Genomic DNA, 26,890 nt, shown 5'->3' on the forward strand with positions numbered 1-26,890 from the left:
TTTTTTCCTAAAAAATTATTATTTTTTTATAAGAGTTTATAATCATAATTTAATAAATAAAACGCGATTATTTTTATTTTAAATTTTTCCAAAAAGAATTGTACAATCAGAATGACTTGAAAGAAAAGTGCAATATGTTATGGCTTTTAAAATTTCTTTATTTAAAAAAAAAGAGAATCTTATAAAATAAAAATTTGTAGATTATCTTTTAAAAAATTGAATATAATTAAAAACATATATCAAACTAGAAAAATAGAAGACTCCGCAACAAACGAGATTCGAACTCGTGCAGAAAACATCCACCAGCTTAGCAAGCTGGCGCCTTAACCACTCGGCCATTGTTGCTCGGTCATCTTTAGTTAAAAAATAAATAAAACACAAGGAATCCAGTACCAATAATGAATAAATAGAAACACACGACATATATAATCGTCTTTGTCAAAATCACAACAGCCAATAATCAACGCATGTGCTAAAATTGTTCCAAATTTTTCTATTTCATTCTGGGTTTTATCAAACATTTTTTTTCGGAAAAAAATTTCGATTTTTTTTCTTCTCAACGTGTTTTTATCCTTTACAACACTTAATGCCAACGAAATCAAAGAACTTTGCCTAACAAAATCAACTTTATCTATCGAAAGTTTCTTTAACAATCGTATTGCAGTATAAGAATTGTTAAAAAAAGAGCTGACTCCAATCGCAAAAGCTCCGCCGCTTCGGACGAAAGGATCGATATGAGTGATCAGCTTTCGAACTATTTTTTCAAAAAAAAAAAATTTTGAAAAAAATATAAAGCCTAGGTTTAAAGAAGCTATTCTTTTGGTATCTTCATCGATATCGTAAAAAATATATTTTAAAAATTCTTCACTAATCGTTAAATCAGATGAACCATGGAAAGCTAATGCGTATATTCCTATTATACCGTTTTTTATAATTGAATTTTGGATATGTTGCAATCTTCTAAAAACTTGCTGTGCAATTTGTTTTTTGCTCTTACATAAAATTGCCAATGACGTGAATATAAACCTGATTGTGTTTTCATTTTGAATTGTATTGACTACTTTCAACATGCTTTTTAAAACATATTTGGGTTTTTCGCCATAACACATCCCAAACGTTAAAGTTAGCAATTCTTGTATCTTGTTGTTATTCGTTAGATTTAAAATTAATTTTTGTAAAAAATCTTCTTTCGAGAAATCTTTCACTATAAATTGATTATAAAAAATAACATCTGAAGAAAACCCCTCTTTTTCTGCATGCTTATTTGAATGTGCATTGTGTTCTAAAAACATCATGTATTTCTTTATAAAAAGCTCTTTATACTGGTTTAAAAAATTTATATTTGTAAAAACTCTGTATAAAATTCCGTTTTTTAAATAAATTGAAATCCATTCTTTTTCGATCAGGTCTAAAAAGAATTGACAAAAAAAAAAATTTCGACGATATATAAAAGAAAAAAAATATCCTGCTAAAAATTTTAACCACGTATTAATTTTTATGTATTTTGATATTTTTAAAAAATTTGTGAAGATATGTACATTTTTAAACTTTACAAGTAAAAAATTAAATGTGATTAGAATTACAGTCTTTGTTAGATTATGAATTTCGCCTTTTTTTTTTATATTTTCTATACAAAAACGCAAGCTACTATTAATTTCTAAGAAATTTAATTTTTTTTTTTTAAAAAAGTTAAAAAATAATTCTCGAAATAATATTTGATAATTTATACCATTTAAAATCATCAAAAAGCATCTGGAAAAGCTTTTTAACCAAAATATATCAAAGTTTCCAAGCCCTATCATAAAAAAAAACTTTAGAAGTGTACGCTTTTGTTTTAAATTAAGTTTTAAAAATTTTCTGAAAAGAAAACAAATATATCCTTGTTTTCTGATGAAAAAATTACGCAAGCATTTTGTTGTAAGTTTCGAACAAATAAATTTATATAAAATAGTATTTGATGTCGATTTTTTGAATAATTTATAAAAATAAGAATACTGAAGTGTGTTAAAGAAATGTTTTTTTAGTTTTTGAACAAGCTTTTCTGAGTTATCAAGCCTGTTTTTTCTCAAAAATGCTAAGTTGAGAATATCGGTATATCTAAAACTTTCACATATTAAAAGAAGTAATAAATTATTTTTTTTTAATAAATACAATTTAATCAAAACTATTTCAAACAAAATTTCCAGTAATCTCCATGATTCATCTGACCATTTATTGAAAGTTGTATAAATAGCCAACCCTTTTTTTCTGCTATTTATATATTCATCTATGCAAACAATAATGAAATTTTTTGGTAATCTAATTTCTTTTTTGTTCGAAACTTGATTTACATAGCTTATTAGCTTATTTCTTTCTTTTTTAAGCTGAAATACCTTCAAAAAATTACTCTTGCAGTAAAAATATTTTTTTTTGGTAAAATTGTACAAAAATTCAAACCAAAATTTTACGTATATCTTTAAAACTTTTTTTTTATGATTTTTTTCAAAAAGAACATTAATTTTAGTTAACTTATATTTTTTTAAAAAACTCATCTAATTTGTTTTTTAAAATTATATACAGCAATTTAGCCAAAAAGTCTATCAAAATTTAAATTCTGTGGTTTATCTCATTAATAATACCATTTCTACAAAAAATTGAATGAAAACTTTCCCTTCGTGTTTTCGAAAAGAAGATCCTTTTGTTGTCATTAAAAATTATATTCATTTTAAAAAATGGTTACATAGAAATTTTTTTTTTGAAAAAAATCATAAAAAAAATTTTTTTATTTCCATAGCGATCTTAATTCTAGTTGATTTTTTAAAAAAAAACTTCTTAATTCCCTTTAAAATATTTATTGCTATATTTAATTCGGACAAAGATGTATTTTCGGAAAAAATGACAAATTTGTTGTTAAATCCACAATATACGAATATATTGATTGAAAAAATAATTAATCATTCTAAGATATTTTATTTCAAATTTTCATTTTCTGTTTTTTACGACTTAATTAGTTTCCTTGAAAAAAATTCATATACTACATTTTTAAAATATATTAGCAAATATTTTCATGTTGATTTTTTATACGACATTCGTAATAATTTTGACAAAGCTTTCAAAAAGCTTGCAAATAAAACAAATGGTTTATATACAAAAAAATTTTACAAAACCAATTTATTCAGATCAGAACTTAAAAAAAATAAAAATTTTTTAAAAGTTTATAAAATGATAAAAATTTTCGGTAAAAAAACGAATTCGATTAATTCAGTTGATACATCTTTTGATGAAAATTTAATAACGTTAGCACTTGATAATTCTACGGTTAAAGTTTTTGACTTGAGTAGGGAACTTAATACAAATTTAAATTTTTCATTGATAGGCCATTCGGCTAGCGTTATATGCGCTAAAGCTTTTGCATGCAAAAATTTTGTCGTAAGCTGTACTTTAAACGGAGAGCTATTTTTATGGTCATTTCGCTCAAAAAAACTTCTTTGCAGTTATGAAAATTTTAATAAATCCATCTGGACAATATCTTTGAACAAAAAAGAAAAACTTTTTTCTACGTCAAATGACAATGGATTGGCTGTGTTATGGGCGACTAACCGTTTATTTCCTTTGAGATTTTTTAAAGGACATAAATCTTACATAAATGTAATCAAATGGCATCCTTATAATTTGCATATAGCAACAGGATCAGATGACGGTACAGTTCGTGTATGGGATATAAAAAATCCCAAAACATCTGTTTGTTATAAAAAGTTTAAAGAAAACGTGTACAATCTTGAATTTTCTCCAAATGGCTTTGAAATCTGTATATCAGGAAAAAAATACATAGATATATGGGATATCAGAACCCAGAAAACATTAAAGAGAATTAACACAAATTGTCCAGTTACAAAACATTCTCTTTATTCACCAGAGGGATGTTTTTTATTTTACAATTTAAACCAAAAAACGTTAAAAATATTACAAAGAAATTCTCTGGATTTTCCTTGTGATAAAATGTCGCCTTTTAAACACATAAAAAAACTTTACCTAACGGATTCGAAAATTAAAAAACTGCATGACATAAAATTCAATCGCGCGAAAACGTTAACAATCATAGGAATTTAGTAATATATTCAGTTTTCCAAAAAAAAGTCTCCCCATAAAAAAAAGACGGTTTTTTCTTTTCTTAAAAAAAAAAATCCAAATTCATCACTAAAATCACGCTTAAGTTTGATTGCTAATTTATTTTTTTTTAAAAAAAAGTTTACTCTTTTGTAAATTTGATTTATTTCGTTTTTTTTCAAAAAAAATTGAAATTTCGATAATTTTAGGCTAAAGTTTTCATAAAATAATTTAAAAAAAAATGCACGAGATTTCATATTATTTACATTGAAAATAAAAAATAAAAAATGACTCAAATGAAGGAACATAAAATCTATGTACTCTTTGTACAAAAGAGTATGCTCGCAAATCCAATTTTTTGTAATTATGTGCTTGGTTGGTGTTTTATTTGATATATTTTTAGCAAATAAATAATATATAAAATATTTTAAATCATAAAAAAATTGTAAAAAATACATATATTTACAATATTCCAAAACGAAATGTTCGTGATTGTAAAAAAATTTGACATTTGTTTTGATTGCATATTCTGAACTACTAAAAAAACTACAACTGATAAAAATTGGTTTATTAAACTTATTAATATTCGTATAAAAAAAGGGAGATTTAGCTTTTTTTTCATATCTTTTAACGCAAAAAAGAAAACTAGAATTATCTAAAAAATGTAACATTTTGTATTTTTGTATCGAATACAAGGTTTTTATATTGTTTGAACAAGCAATTATTGCTGCCAAAGTTTTAATGTGTTGAATTTTTTTTTTCATAAAATCAATAATGCTTTGGAAAAAAAAACAGGTCTGATCTATATTAATTAGATTTATTTTAAAATTAATTTTCACATGAAAAAATTCGCGTACGCTTTTTTTCAAAAACAAAAAAAATACATATTTTTATAAATACGAACAATTTCCATGTGTTCGACAAAATCAATTAAGAAAGTTTGTTAGAAATTCTAATCTAACTACTATGTTATATTTTTTATATAGAAAAATTAACAAGATTTGGATTGAACCCATGTTGCGTATATTTTTTTAGCTTTATTATCCATGTCACGTTGCGCTTTTTGAGTTATTATTCTATTGTCTTTTTCATTTTTCTCGATAATTTTAAGCTTCTCTAGCTCTTGTAAAGCAAATCTAAGAACTTTTCCGTTTTTATTATGAGCTATTTTTGAAGAACAAAATTTTTTCTCTTTTTTGATGTAAAACTTTCTAGCTAACGATGCTAATTTGTAAAAAAACCAATCTGAAGAATATGGAGAATTTTTCCGAGAATTTTTTGTTTTTACAATATCTATCCAAGAAGGTACATCGACCTGTCCTCCCTTTTTTAAAAAATTTGCATAAAATGCTATGAAAAAATCTGCCGGAATATCTGTTACAGTCGGTGTTTGAATGCACATCTTTTTTTTTTTTGCGTTAAAAAAATACTTGTAAATAAAATTAGTTGTGCTCGGCATAAAAATATTTTATACAAAAGTAATACAAATGGCACGCTCGAACGGAAAAAGGTCAAATACACGAGATATGGCTACTCGTGGTTTTAGATATCATGGAATTCAATACACTCCATTTAGTTTTACAAATTTTAAAATTGGAGATATTGTTGATATAAACATCAATTCTTGTATTCACAAAGGAATGCCTTATAAATTTTACCACGGTAAAACCGGAAAAATATTTAGTATATACAAATCTTCAGTTGGAATAAAATTAAAAAAAAAAATTAAAGGTAAAAACATAATAAAGAAAATCAATGTTAAATTTGGGCATTTTAGGAAAAGCGTTTGTAAATTTGAATTTTTAAACAGAATCAAATCTAAAGAAAAAATTAAGCATCGATTAGGATCAAATCAAAAATATTTTTTTTTTCAAAACAAACCCTATTTTAATGATAAAATATCCAAATTTATCTTTAACACCTTTAAGTATGTAGACCCAGAGCCATTCCATATAATAATTTAATTTACAAATCGTCTGATTTGAATCTTACTGAAAAAGGCAGGTGGCTTTTTACAGCATACTTAAAAATTTCGTAAATTTTTTCGTCTACATCTACCAATTTAACCTTTTCTGTAAATTGCATCAAGTTTGTGCTCGACATAATATCTTTTTTTTGTATATTTTCTTTATGTAATTTTTCGAACCCTTGTTCCTGTGTTTTTTTACTTAAATGGGTGACATAACCTGCTATTTTATTTCTTAGTTTTTTAGAAGGTATAATTGCCATTTCGTCGCAAAATCTTTTATTTATCTGAAAATCTAAAGTTAAAGAAGAGTTGTATTTCTCAAAAAGGAAATAAGCAGATTTTTTAACAGTTTTTGTACTCACACGTCCCATTTCAAATTATTATATTTTTTTTATAATTGTAATAGACAATCTGTCATTTTATTCAAACGCCGACAAATTTTTTATACACAGACAATTTTTTGCAAACAGAGTTTAAAATATTTACTAATGAAAAAATTACCCATGTAATTTTTTTTTTTTCCAACAAAAAATTTGCGTTTGATATTAGTAAAATTTTTTTAAAAATTGAATAAAATTTTTTTAAACTGAAGTCGTGTCTCGTCTTTACAATTTCACATTGCAAAAATTTTAAAATGTGCCTAATACACATTTGAATGAGTTCTATGTAATTTTTTAAAACGTTTAAATGCAACAATTTTCCGAGTGATTCGGAATGTTTTAACGTATAAAAAATTCCAATTTTTTCAGATTCGAGCATTCCTATTGTGATACTTACGTTTTTTAACAAATATTTTTCGGATACATTATTTTGATTAACAAAAGCACACATAAAAATTACGTGGCTTTTAGGATTTATCCACAATAGCAACTGAATGGGGTATTTTGTATATCCTCTAAAAATTTGATATATATCCGTGTCATTTCGATGTATTTTTTTTCCAGTAGAATACCAACCCAGAATAGATTCTTTTGTGTTAATTTTTTTATGTATTTCTGTCATTTTTTCTATAAAGTAGTAATCTATAAACCAATTATTTTCAAAATCTTCTTGTTCAAAAGGCAAGGAAAATGAAAAAGTCACGCTGATTTTATCTTTTTTTTTATATCCCATTAAACATCCAACTTTTCTTTTAACATTTTTTTGATTAAAAAATTCAATGTTTTTTTTTTTAATAATCTCCAATAAAACAACAGGATGTAAAATTATTTCGAAGCACATTAAAAGTAAAGGACATCTGTTGTAATAACATAACAAAGGGAATGGATACTGTTATTTCTTTATTAGGAAACAATTTTGGCATACTGGTAGTTAATACGTTTCATTCTAATTCTATTAGTTTTGTAAAAAAAAATTTGGACAAACTCGTTGAAATCGGAAAAGATAAACTTTTAGTAGTGAACGGTTATCCTGGTGACATTGGTTATTTTACCGACTTTATTCATAAAGCTATATTATTTTATACTCTTAAAAACCGTGCATATCTTTCTACCCATTCGATTGCTAATTTTATCAGGAAAGAAATTTCCGATTGTTTTCGAAACAGCCCATTCAAAATTAGCATGCTTTTAATCGGATTTGATGTTGGCATGGGACCATCTTTGTATTTTATAGATTACACAGGAGTTATCCAAAGAACCAATTTTTACGTGCAAGGGTATGCTTCTTTTTTTCTTTTTTCTTTTCTTGATAAAAAGTTTAAATACAATATGAAGATAGAAGAGGCTTTGTTAATTGTTATTTGGTGTATAACAATTTTAAAGAAACGTTTCGTGTTTAACCAAGTTAATTTTATGGTCAAAACTATTGATTTAAACGGATCCAAAAACATCGGATTGGTGTAAAAAAATTTTTAAACATAGATCGAGCTCAAAGCGAATTCTCTTTTTTGTATCAACACAAAATTACGAGCTTTAACCAAATCTCTTTGGTACACAACCAATCTGTGGCTTCTTAATGCGAGCAGAGCTGCTTCTGTACATATTGACTTGATATCAGCTCCGGATAAACCATCACTTTCTCTTAAAAAATTGCGAATATTTATTTTTCTATTGATATTCATATTTTTAGTGTGTACCTGGAAAATATAACGAATTGTTATATCATTCGGAAGAGGAAATTCTATTTTTCTATCTATTCTACCCGGTCGAATTAAAGCAGGATCAAGACTATCAATCCTGTTTGTGGCCATAATTATTTTAATGTTTTCTCTCGAATCAAATCCATCTAACTGATTTAATAATTCTAACATGGTTCTCTGCACCTCTTTTTCTCCTCCACTCGAACTATTTTTCCGAATTGTACCTACAGCATCAATTTCATCGATAAATACAATTGATGGCGAAAAATATCGAGCAGTATTGAATATTTCTCTGACTAATCTAGGACCTTCTCCTAAAAATTTCTGGACAAGTTCTGATCCTGAAATTTTTATAAAACAAGCTTTAGTGGAATTAGCGACTGCTTTAGCTAATAAAGTCTTGCCTGTACCCGGCTCTCCATATAGAATTATTCCTTTAGGAGGAGAAATGCCCACGTTCAAAAAAACTTCAGGATGTATGAGAGGTAATTCAATTGTTTCCTTTATTTCTTGTATTTGTTCAGATAAACCTCCTATTGAATTAAAATTGTCCGAATAATTTATATTATGTTTTAACATATTAGTTTTCGAATCAACATCGTCTCCAACAACCCCCACTATGCAAAAAGTTTTTGGGTTTAGCAATACAGATCGGCCTACGGTCAATTGTAAAGGATTGATAAATGTGCAAAAATTTGTATAGACTTCAAAACCTGCTGTAGTTGATACTATTATTTTTTTTGCATCTAGTATCTCTTCTATTATTCCGACTGGATTTGAATTTCCTTTCATTTGATTAATTTTAATAAACATATCCTTGTCACCAGAATGCATATTAGAAAAAATCAACTCTTCCAGATTCAAAAGTTCGTAAATTTTTTCGAGCTTAAATATCATAATTTGAGTTTGAAAATTAAATTTAGTATATGGCAATTCGTTTTCAGAAAATATTCTCCCATATTTTTTTTTGACATCTTTTAAATTTTGAAAATACATAAATTTTTTACCAACAAAAAATTATGTAAATAATTTTTAAGTTAAATTCAACAAAAAAAAAAAGGCTTACCATAATGGAATATAAATCTTTTTCTGAGTTTGAAACAACTTTTTTTTTGAATAAATCAAATTTTTGTTATTTAAATTCTCTAAGAAGAACAATTATGGGAGACATGCCCACTCTTTCGGTTGACTTAGTTTATATAGAAAAAAATTCTTCTCTTCTGCACGATGAATTCATCGCACATCGATTAAGCCTTTTACCTTTGGATTCGCAAAATATAAAAAATTTAAATTATAGCATGGATTGTGAGTGTAATTCATACTGCCAATTATGTTCTCGGGTATTTGAACTGAATATCATAGCTAATGAGAATTTAAAACATGTTTTTTCGACTCATCTTCTCGAAGTTTCTTCACAAAAATATTCTCTCGAGAGAAAACCTAATCTTTTAAATCAACATCTGAAAAAAATTAATTTTGATTCTGAAATTATAATAACCAAATTGACCAAGGGACAATCTATAAAATTGATCTGTGTCGCAAAAAAAGGAACAGGAAAAATGCATGCAAAATGGAATCCTGTGTCAAATATAAGATTTAAAGCTGAATATTCCATGAAAATAAATTTAAAAAATTTGAATATTCTATTAAAAAAAAATTTAAAACAAAAGATATCTAAAGATTTTGATAATCTTTTTGTGTACGATAATTTAAATGATAGAATCAAGTTTAGTAATATCTATTTCAAAAATCGATTTTTTTTATTAGAACAAATGGCTGGTTCTCTGATTAATTTTTTTCTAAGAGAAACTTTAAACCCCCTGGATTTTTTGATGCTAGATAAGAACACAAAAACTTTTTATATAAGTCTGGAATCAACAGGAACTTTGAATTGTAAATTCATATTGAAAGAAGCAATTTCACTTATCAAGCAAAAATTGAATATACTGGGAATTTATATAGAAAAAATAAATTAAATATAAATCTTTTTTTTAGTTTGTACGATAACAAAACTTTAAAACTAAGTTTTTTAACATATCCCAGATAAAACAAAAATTGTTTTTTAGGAACAAAACTTGGAAATTGATAAAAATGTCCAAGTTTTTAGAATACGTGACAAGCTTCGCTACTTTTAAAATTTCGAAAATATCGATATAACTGAAATTTTTGATGGAAAAAGAAGTCAATAGTTTATCGTATAAAATAAAATTTTTATATGATAAAATGGTTGATAAGAACCACGTATATTGATATACAGGTTTAACATTTTTTTTTACCATATGTTTAAATTTTAGCGTACAATCCTTTTTTTTTTTAGAAAAAAATTTAATCCATCTAAAGGAAGTACAAAAACACTTTTTTTAATTGCAAACGAAATTTTCTTTATATCACTTGAGGTGAATATAAAAAAAAATTTTTTTTATTTTATTGATTTCTTTTAACAAATAAGTTTGTCTAGACTTATTTATGTTGCAAATTTGATAAAAAATTATAACTGTTTTATTTTTAGAAAACTTAGATAAACCGATTATTTTCTCGATTATAAAGCTAATTTTAATATTTTTTTTCTTATCAAAAATAAATTTAATGCATTTCAATTTAAAACCAGAATAAATTACACAATCTCTTTCATTCTTACAATACTTTAAAATACAATTGATTATAAATTTTCTTTTAAAATTATTTTTTCCTATCAAAAGAACACTTTTATTCAGATGTTTATTTAAAAAATTATGAATCTTACCTAACGTCATGTTTCTCTTTCCTTTGCTTTTTTATAAAGCTAGTTAAATTTATTTCTTGTTGTGTATATCTCAAAATACGGTAATGTGTCGTGTTGTATGCATTTTAAAAAATTTTAGCTTATATAGTAATTTATACCAAAAAGCACGTGAACCCCTGGGGGACCGGTTGGATGTTAACATTAACTACACACGATATAAGAAAAAAAACATTAAAATTTTATATGTAAAATATAAAAAAAAATTCATTTCTTTTTTCCTTTCTCTTTTTCTAAAAAATACGTATTTAATTGAAGCTATAGATCAAGTTGGACATGAATTAAACATTGAATCGATAATAAATAAAAATAGTGAATATATTTGTGAAAAATTTGTACTAAGTTTCTTCGATTTTATTTTGCACGAAAACATAATTTTAAAAAAAAATAAAAATATTCAATTCGGAATTATTTGTAAAGAAAAAAAATATTTAAGTTCAAAAATTTTAAACTATACTTGTAATTTTTATAATATCATGAAATATTTGCCTTGTAAAAAAAATGTTTATGTTATAAACAATCATCGTCAGCATTTGTTTTTTTCGAAAACTAGTTACAAAACAATAAAATTTTTCAATAAGTTTACACATTCAAAAGTTTTCTTTTTTTCTTTTCCGAATAAATTTTTATTTTTAAAAAAAATAAAATGTCTTTTGTCGTTAGGAAATTTTTTGTTTTTGAAATTTTTTTCCAAAAAAAACAAAACACTTTTTGCAATAATTTCAGGTTTTTTTCTTCTATTGAATTTCATTGGAAAGCAATTGATTCCTGTGAGAATGAACATTATCCTTGTTAATTTAAAACACATCATTTCCAAAAAAAAGGCCAATTTTTCTCGGTATTTTAAAGTAAAAAGAAGCTCGGCTTTTTTTCTTCTTTTTGAAAATTTATTATTTAAAAATGTCAAGTCAAGTAGACATATGTTTTTTTTTCTTTTTTCTTTTTTTCAAATTTAATTAAATCAGCTACGAAAATCGAAAATAGACTAAAAAAAAAATACGCTTTAAAAATTCACCGTTAACTAATAATAAAAATAGAAATAAACAAGCAAAAAAAGGGGGGTCTTTGTTTTTTTTAAAAAATTCATTATATTTGAGAACTTTCTTTTCACTGAAAATTATATTTTTGATGAGAAATTATTCAAAAATTTTTTGGAAATTTTGTAATTTTTTATTTAAACTTAGCTTATTTATAAAAATTTATTCTAAAAATATAACAAATCGACTTGAATTCAGAGCAATAGTTAAATACGATATAAAAAAAAAAAAGTACAACATTTTCACAAAATTTCAAAAGAATAGACTTGATTTATGTTTATTTTTTTCTATATTTAAAGATCAATTATTAGTTGGAAAATTTTATGTTTTAATTGTCAGTCAATGGAAAAAATTTGAAATCTATTTTAATATTAAAAAAAGAAGTTTCCCCAAGCTAAAATTAATTTTATTTTCTCGTTCTTTTGCGAAAAAGAATGATATTAATATTATGCAATTTTTTTCAGCAATTCACATTTCATTCGAATCAATTGTTGCAAAAATAAGAATTTTATTTTTTTCAGTATTTTTACATTCATTTTTAAGTAAAAAAACCACTTACATGCCATTCTTTCTAAGAAAAAATGTTTCTTATTCAAATAATATTGTTATTCTATCAATCAATTTATTCGATACCATAAACTGTCTGTATTTTATTATTTATGTTTTAATAATAAACATTTTACATTATTTCAATTGATTCTCGTAAAAAAAAAGTTTAAGTTTTTTTTTGAATTTTTTTTTGATAGAACTCTAATTCTTCATTCTCGATTACATATCCGTCTGCTCTACCTGTTTGTCCCGGCCTAGAACAAATTCTTGCTAAAATTTTACCTAGTTTAAAAAATCTGTCTATTACTTTGTTTCCAACGAAATTTTTCGAAGCATTCTGTACAGCCAATTTTTTTTCTTGAAACACATTTCTGAATGGAGTAACATCTATATATACTATAGAAGATTTTACTAATGTATTTGTTCTAACAAACTCGTTATTCGATGAATTGTATACAACTGAAATTATTTTTGATTTTTTGGTAATATTATAAGAAATCCAAGAAAAATTTCCTTTTTCAAGATACAGAGCTCTTTTCTTAAAATTTCCTCCTCTAACTCGAATTATTGCGATATGTTTTAACCCGATTTTTGTTCCTATAAATTGTCTTCCTGCGTTGTGTTTCTTTTTTTTTCTCCAAAAATTTTTCTTTCCTCCTGTTAATTTCCTTTTATGACATTTATCTCTGGATATTACCATTTCAAAGTTTTATGTTTATAATCTGAATTACTAGAAACTTTTTCATACTCCTCTTGTTATTTTAAATTTGATCATAAAACTCAAAATTGCCGAGATACACAAAAAAATACAGAAACGTTTTTTCGTGGAAATTTCTTTGTATTTTCTATATTGTTAAAACTTCATTTATAAAGATATAAAATGCAAAAAAAAATTAAAAGAAGTCACCTGTTTGAATTCTACGGAATTGAATGTGATCATTGTATAGAGATGGAGTTTCTAGTAGATCAACTCGAAAAAGAAATCAGCATGCCAGTAAGAAGATTTGAAGTCTGGTATAACGACGAAAATGTCAAATTATTGCAAAAATTTGATAAAAACGGAATGTGCGGTGGTGTGCCTTTTTTTTATAACAAAAAAACTCGTTCTTGGATATGTGGCGCAACAACTTATCCAAATCTAAAAGCATGGGCTCTTGGAAAGCCGCATGAAAAGTTCCTTCCTCCTCCTAAAAACGAACCAGAGTATATGCAAGGATTGAAGGGTTGGCTAGATAAGCTTAGAAATGAAGGAATTAAAAGAATGAAAAAAAGAGCAAATACAAAAACAAGTAAATAATAATTTTTCTTCGCACACGACCGTTTGTTTATGTTTTCGTAGAAAATCTGAAAAACGGTGATATGTTTTTTTTGTATTTAATATTCCTCAACTTGAAAATGCTTCGTAAACAAACTATTTTTTCTTTAATATTATTTTTTTTCTCGAGAAGTTTATTAAATATTTTAACATTTAGACATTTTTTGTTGAAAAAGATGTTTTTTTGGAAGCAATTTAGATCAGAAATGTGTTTTTTGTAAAATTCTTTAAATTTTAAGTATTCTACACCGTTCAAGTATAGTATGCCCTTTAAAATATTTAATTGAAAAAAGTTACAGATTGTATTAAAAATTATCGAAAATAGAAAATATAACCGAGTAGTAGAAAATAAACTGAAACAAGGTACATGGTGTATAGAATGTGTATTCATCTTTTATTTTTTTTTCAAAAAAAATAAAAGATGAACAACTTCATATATATCCGCTTAGCTTGTCAATTTCAAAGCATCCACAAATATTCCGAAAATAATACCTATTTTGAAATTATTTACCAAGTTGAAATAAATTGAATTGAAATCAGAAGAATAAAATTTACAATTAAAAAATTCTATCCAACATAGCATAATTGCTGCTGCCAGAGGATCCCAATCTGCAACGCTTCCTACAATTGTAATAGCGCTATTTGCTAAAAAAAATCCGAATAATTCGAAAAAAATTCCTGTACTTATCACCTTAGCATGCGTCGGTCTAGTTTTAATACGGGACTTTAAATTTCTTTGATAAAAATGTTTAGAAACAGAATTACATTTGTTAAGATTCGTAGAAACTTTTTTTTTATATTGTGAACGTAAGTCTATATTTATAACTTTTTGTAACGACTGTAATAGATTTATGATCATTAATATTTATTTACTTAAATTTAAATAGAATACATGATTAATTTTTCTTTTCGAGTAAAAATTGCTGTGATTCAAAATAATCTATCAAATTTTTAAAAAATTTTATCTTTTCATTAAAAATATTTGATTTATTTTTTGTTAAACAAACTGTTTTATGCATCATAAACCAATTTGTGCTGAAAATTTTTATTCCGATTTTTTTTTTATTGGAGAATTCGAACGTTTTTTTCAAAAAAAAAAAATAGCTCAAATGTTTTAGTGTAAAACGGGAGTTTGAAATTTCAGTTTGGCTGAAATCAAAAGTCTTTAGAAAATAATCATATGTATTTTCAAACAATACCTTTTTGTTATTTTTTTTGAGAAACATATCATTCCAATAATATACAAGCATATCTACATTAGAGTCTGTTCTGAAATGCATGTTTTTTTGATACGATCTTTGGAATTCGTATTTAGAATAATCGTGGTAGAAAAAAAAAAGTTTTGATCCGTGAAGAAAATCAGTTCTTACGCGAAATAAGAAAACCAAAAAAAAATATTTGGTTAATTTAAAATTTAAAAAAAACATAGAATTAAAATAATCTAGTTTTTTTTTTTTATAATCTAAATTTGTGTACTTTTGAGAAATTTCTCGCAAACGCAGTGGATCAAGTGTGTTTTTATGTATATTTTTATAATAAAAATATTTTACTTTTGATGAAAATATACACTTATTCTTTAACAAGATAGTATCGCACACCGTGACAAAGTTGTAAATATTAAAATTTTTTAAATTTCTTGATAAAATAAAAAAATTTTCGAAAATAGAATCTATGACAACACTTGTGCTTTTTGATAAAAAACTAAAACATAAAGTTTCTATCCATATTAAACCAGGTTTTATATAATTTAATGTAAAAGTTGTAAAAAAGTTTCCTCCTTTAAAATAAACCAATTCATCAGGATCCTTGTGGACATTAAAATAAGAAAAGCTTGTTTTAAATTGATAATTTTTTATAAAATAAAATAAATTAGAAATAATTGTTCGGGTAGAAGCTAAACCTGGTCTATCACAGTCAAATGAGATTATAATATGTTTGTTCTTGTTAAAAGAAAAAAGTTTTTGAATATGAGAATTATTGACGTTGGTTCCAAGAGAAGCCATGCAAAATCTAATTCCATTTTGCGTTAAATTCGTAAAATCCATGTATCCTTCAACTAATATTCCAATTTTAGGTTTAAATTTATTGACAATTTTAAAATGATAACTCGAATAAATACAACGTTGTTTCTTGAAAATTGGACTATCTTGTGAATTTATATATTTGGATATTTTAGTAAGATTTTCGGTGGATCTTTTTCCGAAGCCTATCGCAATTCCTTTTTCATTAAAAATAGGCATAACAACCTTATTTTGAACCGATTTTTCAAGAAGATTTATACTTCTATAATTAGTTTCTGAAATCAAATTCGATGTATTTAGCCCAAAACCATATATATTTAAATCGTTTTTTTTGAAAACATAGGAATATCCAATTTTATATAACTTTAAAATTGAATTCGACAATCCTCTGGTTTCGGTATACAATGTTAATTTCATGTCTCTGTGAAAAAATTTTTCATAAAAATCACATTCGGTTTTTATGAAAAATACAGACTGATACGAAACCAAATGAGAATTGTTTCTATTAATTTTTGAAAATTTTTTTTTTGTCTGGTTAAAGTAATATAAAACGTCGTGTATCAAGTCTTTTTCAAATCTTGTATGTTTTTTTTGATTGATTTTTTTAACAAAAGTATACAGATTTCCAGATTCTCCGCAACCAAAACAATAATATAGTCCTTTTTCTTGTTCTATATGAAAAGAAGGTGTTTTCTCTTGATGAAAAGGACAAAGCGTTACGTAAGACGTTTTTCCTTTCTTTTTAATTTTTACTTGGTTTTTGAAAATTAAATCACATGCAAAAGATTTAAAATCGCAAAACACGAGAAAGGGTGCTTGTTTTGATATTTGATTAAATTCGCAATTTTTTCTTCGTGAATATAAAAAAGAACAATTTTTCGAAATAAAAATTTGATTTAACATTTAATGATTAAAAAAATTTCTTTTATATATTGTATAGAAAATTTAAACTACTTTGTATTTTTATCAACAAAAAAATATCAAAATCGTTTCGGATAATATTCAAAATTTTGACTGATTATTAAAATTTAACACGAAAAAATGCATCATAAAAGTATTTATATACCAATTTAAGTTTATACAACTTAAAAATTTTCAGAAAAAAATGAAACGTACTTTGGAAAAACTTTCTAAACATAAAATAAAAAAAGTAATTTATAATTTATGCAATTTAAATCCTTACGAAAAAAAAATTTCGGAACTTATAAAATTAGGAAATGAAAAAAAAGCCTTAAGATTTGGAAAAAGAAAACTTGGAACATATTCAAGATCCCAAAAGAAAAAGCAAAATTTGGATTTAATTTAATTCAAAAAAACGTAAATCAAGTTTAATATAATAATGTGAATATTTATAAATATTCACATTATTTATCCAACCTAATCAGTTTTATAGAAGTATGAATTTAAACGAAAGACTATATGAAACAGTTTTATTAGTAATACAATTAAAAGATTGTATAATCGTTACATCAGATCTTCATATGAACTACGGAAATGTGAATAAAAATAAATCTAATAATCATTTCAATTTAGTAAACAACTATATTTTGTGTTGTTCTTCGACTATCACCAGCGATATTCAATTTGCAATTGATTACTTGAAATCTGTTTTGGAAAAATCTTTTGATTATGTAAAAAAAAAGACAAACGTCAGAGTTGTTGCTCAGATAATAAGAGAAATATATCGAAAAACAACGACAAGCAACTGTGTTTGTGTAGGGTGGGATCCGTTTCACGGGAATCAATTTTACCTGATTAACCAAAAAGGAAGTCTCTTTAAACAAAATTTTTTATTAACCCAAAATAATAACATACACTTAGATAAAGATTGGATGTCAGGTTATGGGAAAAAAAAAAGCTATTATTTTTCAAGAAAATTTGCTCTAGAAATTCTTTCTACTATAATAACTTTAAACGAAAAAAAAAAAGGTACAATTAAAATCTACAGTATAAATAAGTATGGCTTTAAAACAGAATTAGTCACACCTTTTTCAACAATAAAAAAATTTTATTTTTCGAAAAAAAATATCAATCGATTGATCTAACGTAAATTGAATTTAAAAATGATTTTTTATTTAACATATTAGATTTTAAAAAGGAGCAAATTTCAGAATACGATTCACTGTCAGCAGGATATGTATAAAAAAATATATCAGAAAGTTCTTTAAAAAAATATCTATTAAAATTATAAGACATTTCTGTTATAATCGTTATCGAATTACCCCGAAGATTTTTATTGCAGTATTGAAATGAATTGGAGTATTCGTTTAGTGTAAAAAAATCAATTTGTTTAGTTTTTTTAAATTTAAAAGCAAAATTTCTAATTAAAACGTATTCTAAATAGGTTCGGACAAAAATTAATAAACGTATAAATTTTTTTGATTTTATTAACATTTCAAATTGAGATATAAAAAAAGAAAATTTTTTTTCACGATGTTTCGTACTAAACGTTTTTTCCAAGTACAATGACGCGTGACTCGTTGCTTTAAATTTTATGCCTTTTTTATTTAATTCATGCGTTCGAAATGAGTAAAAAAAAATACTTACAATATTTTCTAATATGCTAAAATTTTGGATATAAAACAAATCATACAATATAAAAATTTCAAAAATATAACTACGTTTAACTATTAAATTATGCTGTAATTTTATTTTTCTGATTATTATCAATTTTTTCAAACTTTCGAGGAAACACTCGAAATCAAATATGAAAGGTTTTCTTAAATTTTCAAACACAAAAAGTTGTGAACTTAAAAAAAATTGCAAAGTTTTTTTTTTTGAAAGTTTACAAGCTGTATAAGAGGATAGAAATGTTATATTAGAGTTTATAGTACTAGATTGAATTTTGAGTAATTTTTTAGAAAAAATGATACCAAACTTAGACAATTTATTGTTTTTTTTGCAGAAAAATATTCTTTTGTCGGCAGGATATAAAGTCTTTCCTTTTTTAAAACACAAAAAATCACTTAGCCTAAATTTTTTTTTGTTCAAAAAAACATTTGTGTATTTATTAAAAACGATTTTAGTGTATAATTTTTTAAGAAAGTAAATTAAACTTGTTTGATTTCCAATCAAAATTACCGAATTAGAAACATTTTCCCTTAAAAAGAAAAACTGTTTTTTTTTTTTAAAAATATATATAATTTTATCAATAAAACTATTTTTTACATGCTTCACTGTTTCAAGCGTAAATCGTATAAACATTATAAATTCCTTATTTAAGAAAAAGAAAAAAAAATGTACACAAGAAATAACATATGAATTTAGAAAAATGTAAGGAAACGTATCCCAGATAATTCGGATCGAAACCAGATTTCGAAAAAACGAAATTAGAATATTGAAAAAAAACTTAGAAGAGTAGTTTATTTTTATATGAGTTAAGCTGTGTGATTTTTTACGAAGCTTACGGTTTTTTAGTCTTGTCGTAGAGATTTGAAAGTTTAGCTTCAACTTCTTTTCGCGTAAAAAAACAAAGTCCATTTGTTTCTAACAATAGTCACTTTTACAAGCTTTTAAGCTTTGGGTTTTTCTTTTTTCTTCTTGAACAAAGCTATTAAAGATACACCAGCTACCTTTACTACTTTAAATCTCACACCTGGTATATCTCCTACTGAATGACCTTTTCGTCCAAATCCAGATATCAAGACTTCATCATTTTCTTCTATAAAATTAAGACATCCGTCATTTGGAACAAAAGCTGCAATTTTTTTTCCGTTTTTTATTAATTGAATTCTAACAGACTTTCTTATGGCAGAGTTTGGTTGTTTAGCTTCTATTCCAATTTTTTCTACAACTATTCCTTTGGCATGAGAAGCCCCTTTTAAAGGATCTGCTTTAATTGTAGAAATAGAATGGCTTTTGGAGTATCGTTTATCATTCCATCTTTGTTTTTTTCGTAAAGTCCTTAATTTTCTGGCTGCGTTTAGGCCACGAATTTTTGCGTTTCCCATTCTTTTTATGAAATGAAATCTTGGTATATGGCATATTAAAATTTAATAATAATAAGTTAAACCGATAAAAAATAGACTTATTTTTATCTATAACGTCTTAAACTTAAAGTGTTATTTCTTCTCCAAGAAGATTTTACAGATGGCCTGATTTTTGAAGCGCGATGGCCTTTTTTTCGTAATCCTCTGTATTTTTTTCCACATGAAGTTAATCCACGAAGTTCCCGGTGCTTGCATATTTCTTTACATATCCATTTAACTTTTTTTGTATTTCGAACGCTATTTTGAACAGGATCTATGCATATGATTTCAAAATATTTATAAATAGAATCTTGATTCAACCAATACGAATTTAAAATTCTAAGATTTGGGCATACCTTACCTGTTCTTTCTTCTGCTAGAGATTGTTTATTTCTTTTAAATTTTATTTGAGTTATTCCTTGATTTTTAGGTTTTCGATGCACGATTCCACTTTTGATACATGTTTTTCGGTTTCCCCTTCTTACTCGTACTCGATAAATTACAAAACCTTTTTTCGACTTGTAACCTAATTTTTTAGCTTTTTCCGGTCTAGAAGGAGTTTTAATTCTGTATATGGAAGGATAATGACGATATTCCCAGCATCTAATTTTGAAGAGGAACGACATAACGTCAGACTGTTTTTTTCTCCACAATTCGTTCACAAAATAATTTCCTTTCATGTTAAATACAACTAATAAAATGTAGTATTCTATATACACAAAAACTTTTTCAATACATATTAACCGTATGGCTAGACGTCCCTGGAAATGTTATAGATATTTAAAACGCAAACCTTATCCAAAATCGCGTTTTTGTCGAGGTGTACCTGAATCAAAAATAAAAATATTCGATATAGGAAACAAAAAAAGCAATTCTAAAGACCTTTTATACTGTGTTCACCTAGTATCAAATCAAGACATTCAGATTTCATCAGAAGCTTTAGAAGCTGCCAGAGTAGTTTGTAACAAATATTTGGTTATACATGCGGGAAAAGATTGTTTCCATCTAAAAATAAAAGTTCATCCATTTCATGTCCTTCGAATCAACAAAATGTTGTCATGTGCAGGAGCAGATAGATTGCAAAGCGGGATGCGTGGTGCATTCGGAAAGCCTTATGGGACAGCCTCTCGTGTAAACAAAAATCAGGTTATAATTTCTGCTAAATCTAAAAAATGTTACATACCCGAAATCATAAAAGCTTTACAAAAAGCGAAACACAAATTTTCAGGTTCTCAAAAAATTTTCATAAGCAGGAACTGGGGGTTCAGTAACATAAGAAAAAAAGATATGGAAGAACTTGAAAAAATATCCCAAAAAGACAGAATTGCATGTTGATTGCAGTTTTAGAGTAGTTTTTTTTTGTTTTTTTTATTAAGTTTTAAAACATTTTTTTTAGTATTTTAGATGAAAAACATGAAGCTTTTTTAATGAAGCCAAACTCCTCATGTTTTTTTGCCAATTCTGTTGATAAAAAAAACTGTTTGTTTTCTATCAATATATTTTTTATTTTTACAACAGATAGAAGCTTGTACCAACCAGAATCTTTGTTGAAATATGCTAAAGATAAGCTAACTGACGTCAATTTATCTTCTATCAATCCAAATAATACATTAAAAGTCAAGTAAAACAATTTTTCAGAAAATTCAGTTATTTCAATTTCGTTTAAATCTCTGTTTTTTGAGAAAAATGTATTAACAATCATTTCCATGTAGGTTTGTTTTGTTCTCTTAAAATTTCTTTTCTCGAGATAATTTTCAAATAGCTTTTTAATACAATTAAATAGATTTATTTCATTAACATATTGTTTAATTGACGCTAAAATATAATTGTATTGATTTGGTATAAAATTTTTGTCGGAAGACGCTTTTATCAACAAGAAAAAATCGTCTTTCTTTCTTTTTTTTCCGCCACCATAAAAATTCATCTGAGATAAACTAAACCCTGCATCTAAATTGCCTAGTAAAGCAGATTTCTTATATAACTTAAAAGACTCGCACGAATTTTTGGGTGAGTTTATTCTCATATAATTTAATTTTGCTATACAATTTGTATTTTCAGCATTATCAGGAAGTGTGGCATTTCTGGAAAACAAATACAATGTATTTTCTTTTTTTTTGTTCGTTAAAAAAACATTTGTATTGAACACGTGTTTGTGAAATAAAAAAGCCGTTTTTGATATATTGCAATTTTTATTTTTTTCGAAATCTGGTAAAAAATTTTTTTACATTTTGAAATCGAATAAAAATTAATAAAAAACCGCAAACAAGAAGAAAGTGGTTTGTATTTTTTCTTTTTTAATTTTAAAATTTGGATAAAACAAAAACCAGGAGTGTTCAATTCTTCAAGCTGGGGTTTTTTTTTCAATTTTCGCTTTTCAATTTTTTTTTTAAAAAACCCAAATGACTCGTTTATATAAAAACTATTTTTATGTTCTTTTACAATAACAAACACCTTCTTTTTATTTTTGCTGTTTGATTTAATACTCAAGTTTCTTTCCAAAAAAAAATTCTTGAAAATATAAAAATTTTTAGTTTTCCCCGAATATTTTTTATAGCAATCTTTTTCGAGTTTTTGCTTTTTTATTTGATTACTAGATAAATTAAAATTAAAAATTAATTCGAATTGAGCGGAAACAAAAGATTTGTTCATTTTTTTTTTATTCCAATTTTCTTTTACTAGACTACAAACAATATTGCTCGAAAAGTTTAAAAAACGTTCATAAAAATATGACGCACTTTGAACTGTAACAAATTGATTTAGAACATTAGTATCAGAACCATTAAACACGGCAACATGCAAAAAATTTTTGGCGTTATCTAACAAAAAAATTTCCTTTGAATATTTTCCTTTTTTTCTAATATAAGCGGTCAATAATCTGAAAAATTTTTTATCTTCTGATCCGTTTCTAAGCTTAGACTGAAATAATTCTTGCAAAAGAGTTTTTTTTTTAACTTTAAATTACATTTGCAGAAAAATTTCGAGTTCTCGTTTGACAACAGATCAAATTGACATACTAATATATCCTTTAAATGTATTTTGCTATGATTTAAGTTCCATTTATCACTTTCCGCAATTTTTTCAAGCATTTCTCCCAAATGCAATAGTTCGAAATTTTTTTTTACTGAAATTACATTTTTTTTACTGAAATTTTTATATTTAGTCGAAGACACAAATTTAAAGCCTTTTTTGTACAAAAAAATTGAATTATCTTTAAGAATTCCAGTCCATTTTTTCTTATATTTTTTCGGACAAACAACAAATTTAAATTTTTTGCGCTGTACAATAAGCAAGCTTTTTTTGGAGTTATTTTCATGAAAGGCTCTTGTCGTAGAGACGTGGCAGCTTAACAATATTAAAAAAGTAAAAAACAGAAAACTTTTTCTCCCGAAGAGACACGGGTTGAAATTATCTTGTTTTTTCATACCACACAACATAAGATAAGAGTCGATTGAACTAATGCACACACTATATGTTTGTGTACACTTTTTGTTAAATAATTTATGTATCAAATGTTTTTGGAGTACACCGTTTTTTTGAATTGTTTGGTTGTGTTTACAATGTTGTCATTATTTGGCAATTTCTTCAACTTGAGAAAAAAAGAATTTACTAGTTTGCATTTTTTGGAATATTTCAGACAAAGAAATGTCAAAAGTACACTGTTTTTTTTTCATATAATTTTTTTGTTAACAACACTTGTATCCAGTTCAAAAGAAATTTTAGATAAAAATGGAGTAAAACTAATACCAGGTAAGTGCCGTGAGTTTTTTTTTCTTTTTTCAATTGACAAAAAAAATTTTTTAAATTTATACAAAACAGGATTATCCGAATTTCTTATTCTAATTATGTTTTATAAGAGAAAGTTCTCGACCTTTTCCGGATTTTTTTACTGTGCTTTTATATTTTTAAAAAATTTTTTAGTTTTTTTTAAGAAAAATAAAAAATTTACGAAATACATGCGAAGAGTTTTCTATATTTTTACAACTTCAATCGGTTTTTTTTTGGTTATGTTCTTATATGTTCAAACGTTAACTTGTGATAGTATTTCAAAAATTAATAGAAAACGTGTAATAAACGTTATAGTAAGTTCAGAAATTATATATTCAAATTTGACCATAAAAGCCATGATAATAAGTTATTTATTTATTTATTTTAATCAAAATATTTTAATTAAAAAAAAATGGATATTAAATGAAACTTACGAATTTTATTTAAAATTCTTAGTATCTCTAGCTGAGATATTTTGCTGTATCGTAATGTTTATTAACGTGTCTGTATCCAAAAAAAGTGTTCTCAGGTATTATACTATTAAAAAAACATTCGAATCTTTAAAAGAATTTGTTTTGAATATAGAAGAAGCAATCCGTTTCAGAAAGATGTCCACTAGTATTAAAAAGAAGATAAAAACACCAACCAAAGCAGATATAGATAATCTCGTTGATAAAACTTGTGTTATATGTAGAGATAATGTAGAATTCGGATCTTGTAAAATGTTGTCATGTTGTCATGTCTTCCATGTCAAATGTCTCCAAAGCTGGCTCAAACGACAATATTGTTGTCCAACGTGTCTTTCTCCAATTTCATCGGTTAACTCGATTTTTTTTTTTTCTCGACAGCAAAGTTTTGATATTTTTAATTCAAAAAAAAGAAAATTGAATACAGTTTTACCTTGTTTCGGATATTTGAAAAACAGAATATCCGAAAAAATTTCACATACAGGCAATTTAACATTGATTCCTGATATCAAACCTAATTTAATTGATGTGTTGTTTTTTTTTCTTCGTGGTAAAATTAGCTCAGAAAATATATACGAAAAAAAGTTGAAAAAACTGACATTTAAATTGAAAGTCGTAAAACTGTATATAAAGAAAACTTTTTTATTGTTATAAAAAAAAGAAAAAGGATGAGTCTAAAGTTTATGTGAATTTAAAAAATTTTTTCCAAAAATATGTTTTTCAGATAACAATATGTTATTTAGGTGAGTTTAAACTTAAAAAAAAAAATGTTCCGTATGGATTTAAAAATAGATGTACCGCGTGATAACACGGAATATACGTAAATTTTTATCTATAGATCACCGTCATCTAATATTTTAATCTTATTAACAAATAAATTGTACAAAGGAAAGGTTTTTCTACATTTTTTTTCAATTTGGTAGATTATTTGGTCAGATAGAACTTTTTCAACTAAAGAATCAATTCGAATTTCATTCATTTCTTTGATCAAAATTTCCGTAATTTTTCTTCGTATGGTTCTTGTTTGGGTACTGTTTAAATAAGTCGTTTTTTTTTTCTGCATTTTTTTTTTTTTCGGAAACACCATAACAAATATTCTAACAATATATTTTTCTTGAGTTTTTATATCAACATTTGTTTCTACTAACGTTTGCCACTTTCGAATGAGAGATGAAATCTTATCCCTAGTTAATTCTAAACCATAAAATTTTGTTTCCAACAACGCATCTTTGTTGCCTATGTGTTTAAGTTTTATTTTTTTAAAACTTAAATCTTCGTTTTTATTTAAATCAGCAAGAGATATTTTATACACTTTCTTAGAAGAATCTTCCGATTTTTTTTCTCTATTTTTATTAATTAAGGTTTTTCCAAATGATTTTTTTCCTATAAAAGAGGGAATTTTCATGTCAACCCATTCTCTTTTATCAAGAAAATTATTATTTTTTTTTTCATTCTTACTATATTTAGCGAGTTTTTTATTTTTACCAATTGTCATTAAGATGTATTATACAAAATAAAAAGATTAACTTTTTTATATACTTTATTTTAATGGCCTTTTTTTACAAACAATAACACAGCTTTTATTGTAAAATGTTCATTTTATTTTTAAGTTTTTATTTTAAAAAACTTGGAAATAAAATAGATGCGCGTTCTTTTTAAACTGATTTTATACTTATTCGGTTTGAATTTAACCCAATTTTTTCCAGGAATTTTATTTTTTTATGTTACATAATATATTTAAAAGAAAAAATACGTAAAAAATTATACCAACACGAATTATACGCTTTGAAAGTTTTTTGTTTAAGTTAATGATGTTGATAAAAACAAAGCTTTCGTTAGTTTACTTTGTTTTTCATATTTTGAAACAGATTGTTCAATCATACAAATAAACTCGCGAAAACAAAGGAAGTTGTCATTCAAGATTAACTATAAACTTTATATTATAAATATCGTTCAAATTTGTTTTTCACCATCCTATTCAACGCAATTTTTAGTTTTAAAACAAAGTTAAAGTTTTTTTCATATAAACAATTCAACATTAATGGATATTGTAAATTTATTCTAGGCATGACTGTTTTTTTTTTTAATAGTTCAAATAATTTATTTTTTTCGATGAAAAGAAATTTTTTTCTTCCTTTTATGTTACACATCATAAACTAAATTAACAACATTGTTTTAACTTTAACCATATTCAACTGTAACTAATAGTTTTATCAAACTTAAAATATTATCCTAGATATAACTATTTAAAAATTAATAATATTTAATTTGAACACATATTCAATAAAGCAATAAAATATTTTTTCTGAAAAAAAAAGCTTTCGAAAAGGAGATAACTTATTTTTATTCACTATATAAAAATGAAAAAATCTAGAAATTTTAAAAAAAACCATATGAAATTCAAATCGTTTGAACTTGTAAGACTAAAAAGAAACAAAGTTTTTACCTCTATGAAATTTCTGTCTCTAAAATATTATATTTTTAAAAAAAAATTATTATTGTATAAAAAAAGTTGTTTTTTTTTTAGCAGAAAAACTTATTTGGGTTCAGATATCAACGAAATATGTTTAAGTTTCGGGAATTCAACTAACATTTTGACCGAAACGATTTATTTGATCGAAAGATATATTATCAAATTTATTATAAATATCGTATGTCACATTTATTACATTTCATTCTGGAAAATTACAAAAAGACCGTGTGTAAGTGATTTATTGTTTACGTTTAGAAAAGATGCTAAAAAATGCAAAAAAATTGAATATTTGTTAAAGATGAAAAATTTATTACAAAAGATAATTGGATCAAAAAAAAAAATATGTTTCAATTTTCAAAAAACATGAATCAACTTTTTAAA

The 26,890-nt window shown here is 25.0% G+C and overlaps 31 protein-coding genes and 1 non-coding gene across 32 annotated transcripts; 12 read left to right on the forward strand and 20 right to left on the reverse strand.

Annotated features, from left to right (window-relative positions):
- Positions 1-264: 264 nt before the first annotated feature.
- trnS lies at positions 265-346 on the reverse strand. Its single transcript has one exon. It is a non-coding gene; the product is annotated as a tRNA-Ser (tRNA).
- Positions 347-359: 13 nt separating this feature from the next.
- On the reverse strand, positions 360-2,531 carry prsS1 (26S proteasome regulatory subunit; the record flags this gene model as incomplete). The annotated part of the gene is made up of 1 exon (XM_003239880.1): positions 360-2,531. One exon carries the CDS (start codon positions 2,529-2,531, stop codon positions 360-362), a length of 2,172 nt encoding a protein of 723 aa, XP_003239928.1.
- Positions 2,532-2,637: 106 nt separating this feature from the next.
- Positions 2,638-4,089, forward strand: taf90 (TATA box-binding protein-associated factor chain TAFII 90; the record flags this gene model as incomplete). The annotated part of the gene is made up of 1 exon (XM_003239881.1): positions 2,638-4,089. The coding sequence occupies one exon, from the start codon at positions 2,638-2,640 to the stop codon at positions 4,087-4,089; it is 1,452 nt and encodes a 483-aa protein (XP_003239929.1).
- An 8-nt stretch (positions 4,090-4,097) lies between these two features.
- Positions 4,098-4,850, reverse strand: CPARA_3gp374 (hypothetical protein; the record flags this gene model as incomplete). The annotated part of the gene is made up of 1 exon (XM_003239882.1): positions 4,098-4,850. One exon carries the CDS (start codon positions 4,848-4,850, stop codon positions 4,098-4,100), a length of 753 nt encoding a protein of 250 aa, XP_003239930.1.
- Positions 4,851-5,077: 227 nt separating this feature from the next.
- Positions 5,078-5,545, reverse strand: rps19 (40S ribosomal protein S19; the record flags this gene model as incomplete). The annotated part of the gene is made up of 1 exon (XM_003239883.1): positions 5,078-5,545. The coding sequence occupies one exon, from the start codon at positions 5,543-5,545 to the stop codon at positions 5,078-5,080; it is 468 nt and encodes a 155-aa protein (XP_003239931.1).
- A 28-nt stretch (positions 5,546-5,573) lies between these two features.
- Positions 5,574-6,050, forward strand: rpl21 (60S ribosomal protein L21; the record flags this gene model as incomplete). The annotated part of the gene is made up of 1 exon (XM_003239884.1): positions 5,574-6,050. The coding sequence occupies one exon, from the start codon at positions 5,574-5,576 to the stop codon at positions 6,048-6,050; it is 477 nt and encodes a 158-aa protein (XP_003239932.1).
- Position 6,051: 1 nt separating this feature from the next.
- On the reverse strand, positions 6,052-6,426 carry rps17 (40S ribosomal protein S17; the record flags this gene model as incomplete). Its single annotated transcript, XM_003239885.1, has 1 exon — positions 6,052-6,426. One exon carries the CDS (start codon positions 6,424-6,426, stop codon positions 6,052-6,054), a length of 375 nt encoding a protein of 124 aa, XP_003239933.1.
- Positions 6,427-6,478: 52 nt separating this feature from the next.
- Positions 6,479-7,276, reverse strand: prsS12 (26S proteasome regulatory SU; the record flags this gene model as incomplete). The annotated part of the gene is made up of 1 exon (XM_003239886.1): positions 6,479-7,276. One exon carries the CDS (start codon positions 7,274-7,276, stop codon positions 6,479-6,481), a length of 798 nt encoding a protein of 265 aa, XP_003239934.1.
- A 41-nt stretch (positions 7,277-7,317) lies between these two features.
- On the forward strand, positions 7,318-7,899 carry prsB4 (26S proteasome chain protein; the record flags this gene model as incomplete). Its single annotated transcript, XM_003239887.1, has 1 exon — positions 7,318-7,899. The coding sequence occupies one exon, from the start codon at positions 7,318-7,320 to the stop codon at positions 7,897-7,899; it is 582 nt and encodes a 193-aa protein (XP_003239935.1).
- Positions 7,900-7,907: 8 nt separating this feature from the next.
- prsS4 (26S proteasome AAA-ATPase subunit) lies at positions 7,908-9,131 on the reverse strand (the record flags this gene model as incomplete). The annotated part of the gene is made up of 1 exon (XM_003239888.1): positions 7,908-9,131. One exon carries the CDS (start codon positions 9,129-9,131, stop codon positions 7,908-7,910), a length of 1,224 nt encoding a protein of 407 aa, XP_003239936.1.
- Positions 9,132-9,205: 74 nt separating this feature from the next.
- Positions 9,206-10,111, forward strand: rpb3 (DNA-directed RNA polymerase II; the record flags this gene model as incomplete). The annotated part of the gene is made up of 1 exon (XM_003239889.1): positions 9,206-10,111. The coding sequence occupies one exon, from the start codon at positions 9,206-9,208 to the stop codon at positions 10,109-10,111; it is 906 nt and encodes a 301-aa protein (XP_003239937.1).
- A 15-nt stretch (positions 10,112-10,126) lies between these two features.
- On the reverse strand, positions 10,127-10,414 carry CPARA_3gp382 (hypothetical protein; the record flags this gene model as incomplete). The annotated part of the gene is made up of 1 exon (XM_003239890.1): positions 10,127-10,414. The coding sequence occupies one exon, from the start codon at positions 10,412-10,414 to the stop codon at positions 10,127-10,129; it is 288 nt and encodes a 95-aa protein (XP_003239938.1).
- A 108-nt stretch (positions 10,415-10,522) lies between these two features.
- Positions 10,523-10,888, reverse strand: CPARA_3gp383 (hypothetical protein; the record flags this gene model as incomplete). Its single annotated transcript, XM_003239891.1, has 1 exon — positions 10,523-10,888. The coding sequence occupies one exon, from the start codon at positions 10,886-10,888 to the stop codon at positions 10,523-10,525; it is 366 nt and encodes a 121-aa protein (XP_003239939.1).
- Positions 10,889-10,961: 73 nt separating this feature from the next.
- Positions 10,962-11,870, forward strand: CPARA_3gp384 (hypothetical protein; the record flags this gene model as incomplete). Its single annotated transcript, XM_003239892.1, has 1 exon — positions 10,962-11,870. One exon carries the CDS (start codon positions 10,962-10,964, stop codon positions 11,868-11,870), a length of 909 nt encoding a protein of 302 aa, XP_003239940.1.
- A 172-nt stretch (positions 11,871-12,042) lies between these two features.
- CPARA_3gp385 (hypothetical protein) lies at positions 12,043-12,648 on the forward strand (the record flags this gene model as incomplete). Its single annotated transcript, XM_003239893.1, has 1 exon — positions 12,043-12,648. The coding sequence occupies one exon, from the start codon at positions 12,043-12,045 to the stop codon at positions 12,646-12,648; it is 606 nt and encodes a 201-aa protein (XP_003239941.1).
- Positions 12,649-12,666: 18 nt separating this feature from the next.
- rps8 (40S ribosomal protein S8) lies at positions 12,667-13,200 on the reverse strand (the record flags this gene model as incomplete). The annotated part of the gene is made up of 1 exon (XM_003239894.1): positions 12,667-13,200. The coding sequence occupies one exon, from the start codon at positions 13,198-13,200 to the stop codon at positions 12,667-12,669; it is 534 nt and encodes a 177-aa protein (XP_003239942.1).
- Positions 13,201-13,380: 180 nt separating this feature from the next.
- CPARA_3gp387 (hypothetical protein) lies at positions 13,381-13,797 on the forward strand (the record flags this gene model as incomplete). The annotated part of the gene is made up of 1 exon (XM_003239895.1): positions 13,381-13,797. The coding sequence occupies one exon, from the start codon at positions 13,381-13,383 to the stop codon at positions 13,795-13,797; it is 417 nt and encodes a 138-aa protein (XP_003239943.1).
- A 28-nt stretch (positions 13,798-13,825) lies between these two features.
- On the reverse strand, positions 13,826-14,206 carry CPARA_3gp388 (hypothetical protein; the record flags this gene model as incomplete). Its single annotated transcript, XM_003239896.1, has 1 exon — positions 13,826-14,206. One exon carries the CDS (start codon positions 14,204-14,206, stop codon positions 13,826-13,828), a length of 381 nt encoding a protein of 126 aa, XP_003239944.1.
- Positions 14,207-14,260: 54 nt separating this feature from the next.
- CPARA_3gp389 (hypothetical protein) lies at positions 14,261-14,674 on the reverse strand (the record flags this gene model as incomplete). Its single annotated transcript, XM_003239897.1, has 1 exon — positions 14,261-14,674. One exon carries the CDS (start codon positions 14,672-14,674, stop codon positions 14,261-14,263), a length of 414 nt encoding a protein of 137 aa, XP_003239945.1.
- A 37-nt stretch (positions 14,675-14,711) lies between these two features.
- dnaG (DNA primase) lies at positions 14,712-16,739 on the reverse strand (the record flags this gene model as incomplete). Its single annotated transcript, XM_003239898.1, has 1 exon — positions 14,712-16,739. The coding sequence occupies one exon, from the start codon at positions 16,737-16,739 to the stop codon at positions 14,712-14,714; it is 2,028 nt and encodes a 675-aa protein (XP_003239946.1).
- Positions 16,740-16,941: 202 nt separating this feature from the next.
- On the forward strand, positions 16,942-17,142 carry rpl36 (60S ribosomal protein L36; the record flags this gene model as incomplete). The annotated part of the gene is made up of 1 exon (XM_003239899.1): positions 16,942-17,142. The coding sequence occupies one exon, from the start codon at positions 16,942-16,944 to the stop codon at positions 17,140-17,142; it is 201 nt and encodes a 66-aa protein (XP_003239947.1).
- Positions 17,143-17,233: 91 nt separating this feature from the next.
- prsB1 (26S proteasome, beta-1 SU) lies at positions 17,234-17,881 on the forward strand (the record flags this gene model as incomplete). The annotated part of the gene is made up of 1 exon (XM_003239900.1): positions 17,234-17,881. One exon carries the CDS (start codon positions 17,234-17,236, stop codon positions 17,879-17,881), a length of 648 nt encoding a protein of 215 aa, XP_003239948.1.
- CPARA_3gp393 (hypothetical protein) lies at positions 17,865-19,316 on the reverse strand (the record flags this gene model as incomplete). The annotated part of the gene is made up of 1 exon (XM_003239901.1): positions 17,865-19,316. One exon carries the CDS (start codon positions 19,314-19,316, stop codon positions 17,865-17,867), a length of 1,452 nt encoding a protein of 483 aa, XP_003239949.1.
- Positions 19,317-19,348: 32 nt separating this feature from the next.
- rps23 (40S ribosomal protein S23) lies at positions 19,349-19,786 on the reverse strand (the record flags this gene model as incomplete). Its single annotated transcript, XM_003239902.1, has 1 exon — positions 19,349-19,786. The coding sequence occupies one exon, from the start codon at positions 19,784-19,786 to the stop codon at positions 19,349-19,351; it is 438 nt and encodes a 145-aa protein (XP_003239950.1).
- An 83-nt stretch (positions 19,787-19,869) lies between these two features.
- Positions 19,870-20,484, reverse strand: rpl15 (60S ribosomal protein L15; the record flags this gene model as incomplete). Its single annotated transcript, XM_003239903.1, has 1 exon — positions 19,870-20,484. One exon carries the CDS (start codon positions 20,482-20,484, stop codon positions 19,870-19,872), a length of 615 nt encoding a protein of 204 aa, XP_003239951.1.
- A 67-nt stretch (positions 20,485-20,551) lies between these two features.
- Positions 20,552-21,139, forward strand: rpl10 (60S ribosomal protein L10; the record flags this gene model as incomplete). The annotated part of the gene is made up of 1 exon (XM_003239904.1): positions 20,552-21,139. One exon carries the CDS (start codon positions 20,552-20,554, stop codon positions 21,137-21,139), a length of 588 nt encoding a protein of 195 aa, XP_003239952.1.
- A 43-nt stretch (positions 21,140-21,182) lies between these two features.
- CPARA_3gp397 (hypothetical protein) lies at positions 21,183-21,827 on the reverse strand (the record flags this gene model as incomplete). Its single annotated transcript, XM_003239905.1, has 1 exon — positions 21,183-21,827. The coding sequence occupies one exon, from the start codon at positions 21,825-21,827 to the stop codon at positions 21,183-21,185; it is 645 nt and encodes a 214-aa protein (XP_003239953.1).
- Positions 21,828-21,925: 98 nt separating this feature from the next.
- On the reverse strand, positions 21,926-22,453 carry CPARA_3gp398 (hypothetical protein; the record flags this gene model as incomplete). Its single annotated transcript, XM_003239906.1, has 1 exon — positions 21,926-22,453. One exon carries the CDS (start codon positions 22,451-22,453, stop codon positions 21,926-21,928), a length of 528 nt encoding a protein of 175 aa, XP_003239954.1.
- A 218-nt stretch (positions 22,454-22,671) lies between these two features.
- On the reverse strand, positions 22,672-23,238 carry CPARA_3gp399 (hypothetical protein; the record flags this gene model as incomplete). The annotated part of the gene is made up of 1 exon (XM_003239907.1): positions 22,672-23,238. The coding sequence occupies one exon, from the start codon at positions 23,236-23,238 to the stop codon at positions 22,672-22,674; it is 567 nt and encodes a 188-aa protein (XP_003239955.1).
- Positions 23,239-23,304: 66 nt separating this feature from the next.
- CPARA_3gp400 (hypothetical protein) lies at positions 23,305-24,690 on the forward strand (the record flags this gene model as incomplete). Its single annotated transcript, XM_003239908.1, has 1 exon — positions 23,305-24,690. One exon carries the CDS (start codon positions 23,305-23,307, stop codon positions 24,688-24,690), a length of 1,386 nt encoding a protein of 461 aa, XP_003239956.1.
- Positions 24,691-24,868: 178 nt separating this feature from the next.
- Positions 24,869-25,531, reverse strand: rps3A (40S ribosomal protein S3A; the record flags this gene model as incomplete). Its single annotated transcript, XM_003239909.1, has 1 exon — positions 24,869-25,531. One exon carries the CDS (start codon positions 25,529-25,531, stop codon positions 24,869-24,871), a length of 663 nt encoding a protein of 220 aa, XP_003239957.1.
- Positions 25,532-26,396: 865 nt separating this feature from the next.
- Positions 26,397-26,876, forward strand: taf13 (TBP-assosiated factor 13; the record flags this gene model as incomplete). The annotated part of the gene is made up of 1 exon (XM_003239910.1): positions 26,397-26,876. The coding sequence occupies one exon, from the start codon at positions 26,397-26,399 to the stop codon at positions 26,874-26,876; it is 480 nt and encodes a 159-aa protein (XP_003239958.1).
- Between the last annotated feature and the right edge of the window lie 14 nt (positions 26,877-26,890).

Source organism: Cryptomonas paramecium, chromosome 3 (assembly GCF_000194455.1).
Source record: "Cryptomonas paramecium strain CCAP977/2A chromosome 3, complete sequence".
Lineage (NCBI taxonomy): Eukaryota > Cryptophyceae > Cryptomonadales > Cryptomonadaceae > Cryptomonas > Cryptomonas paramaecium.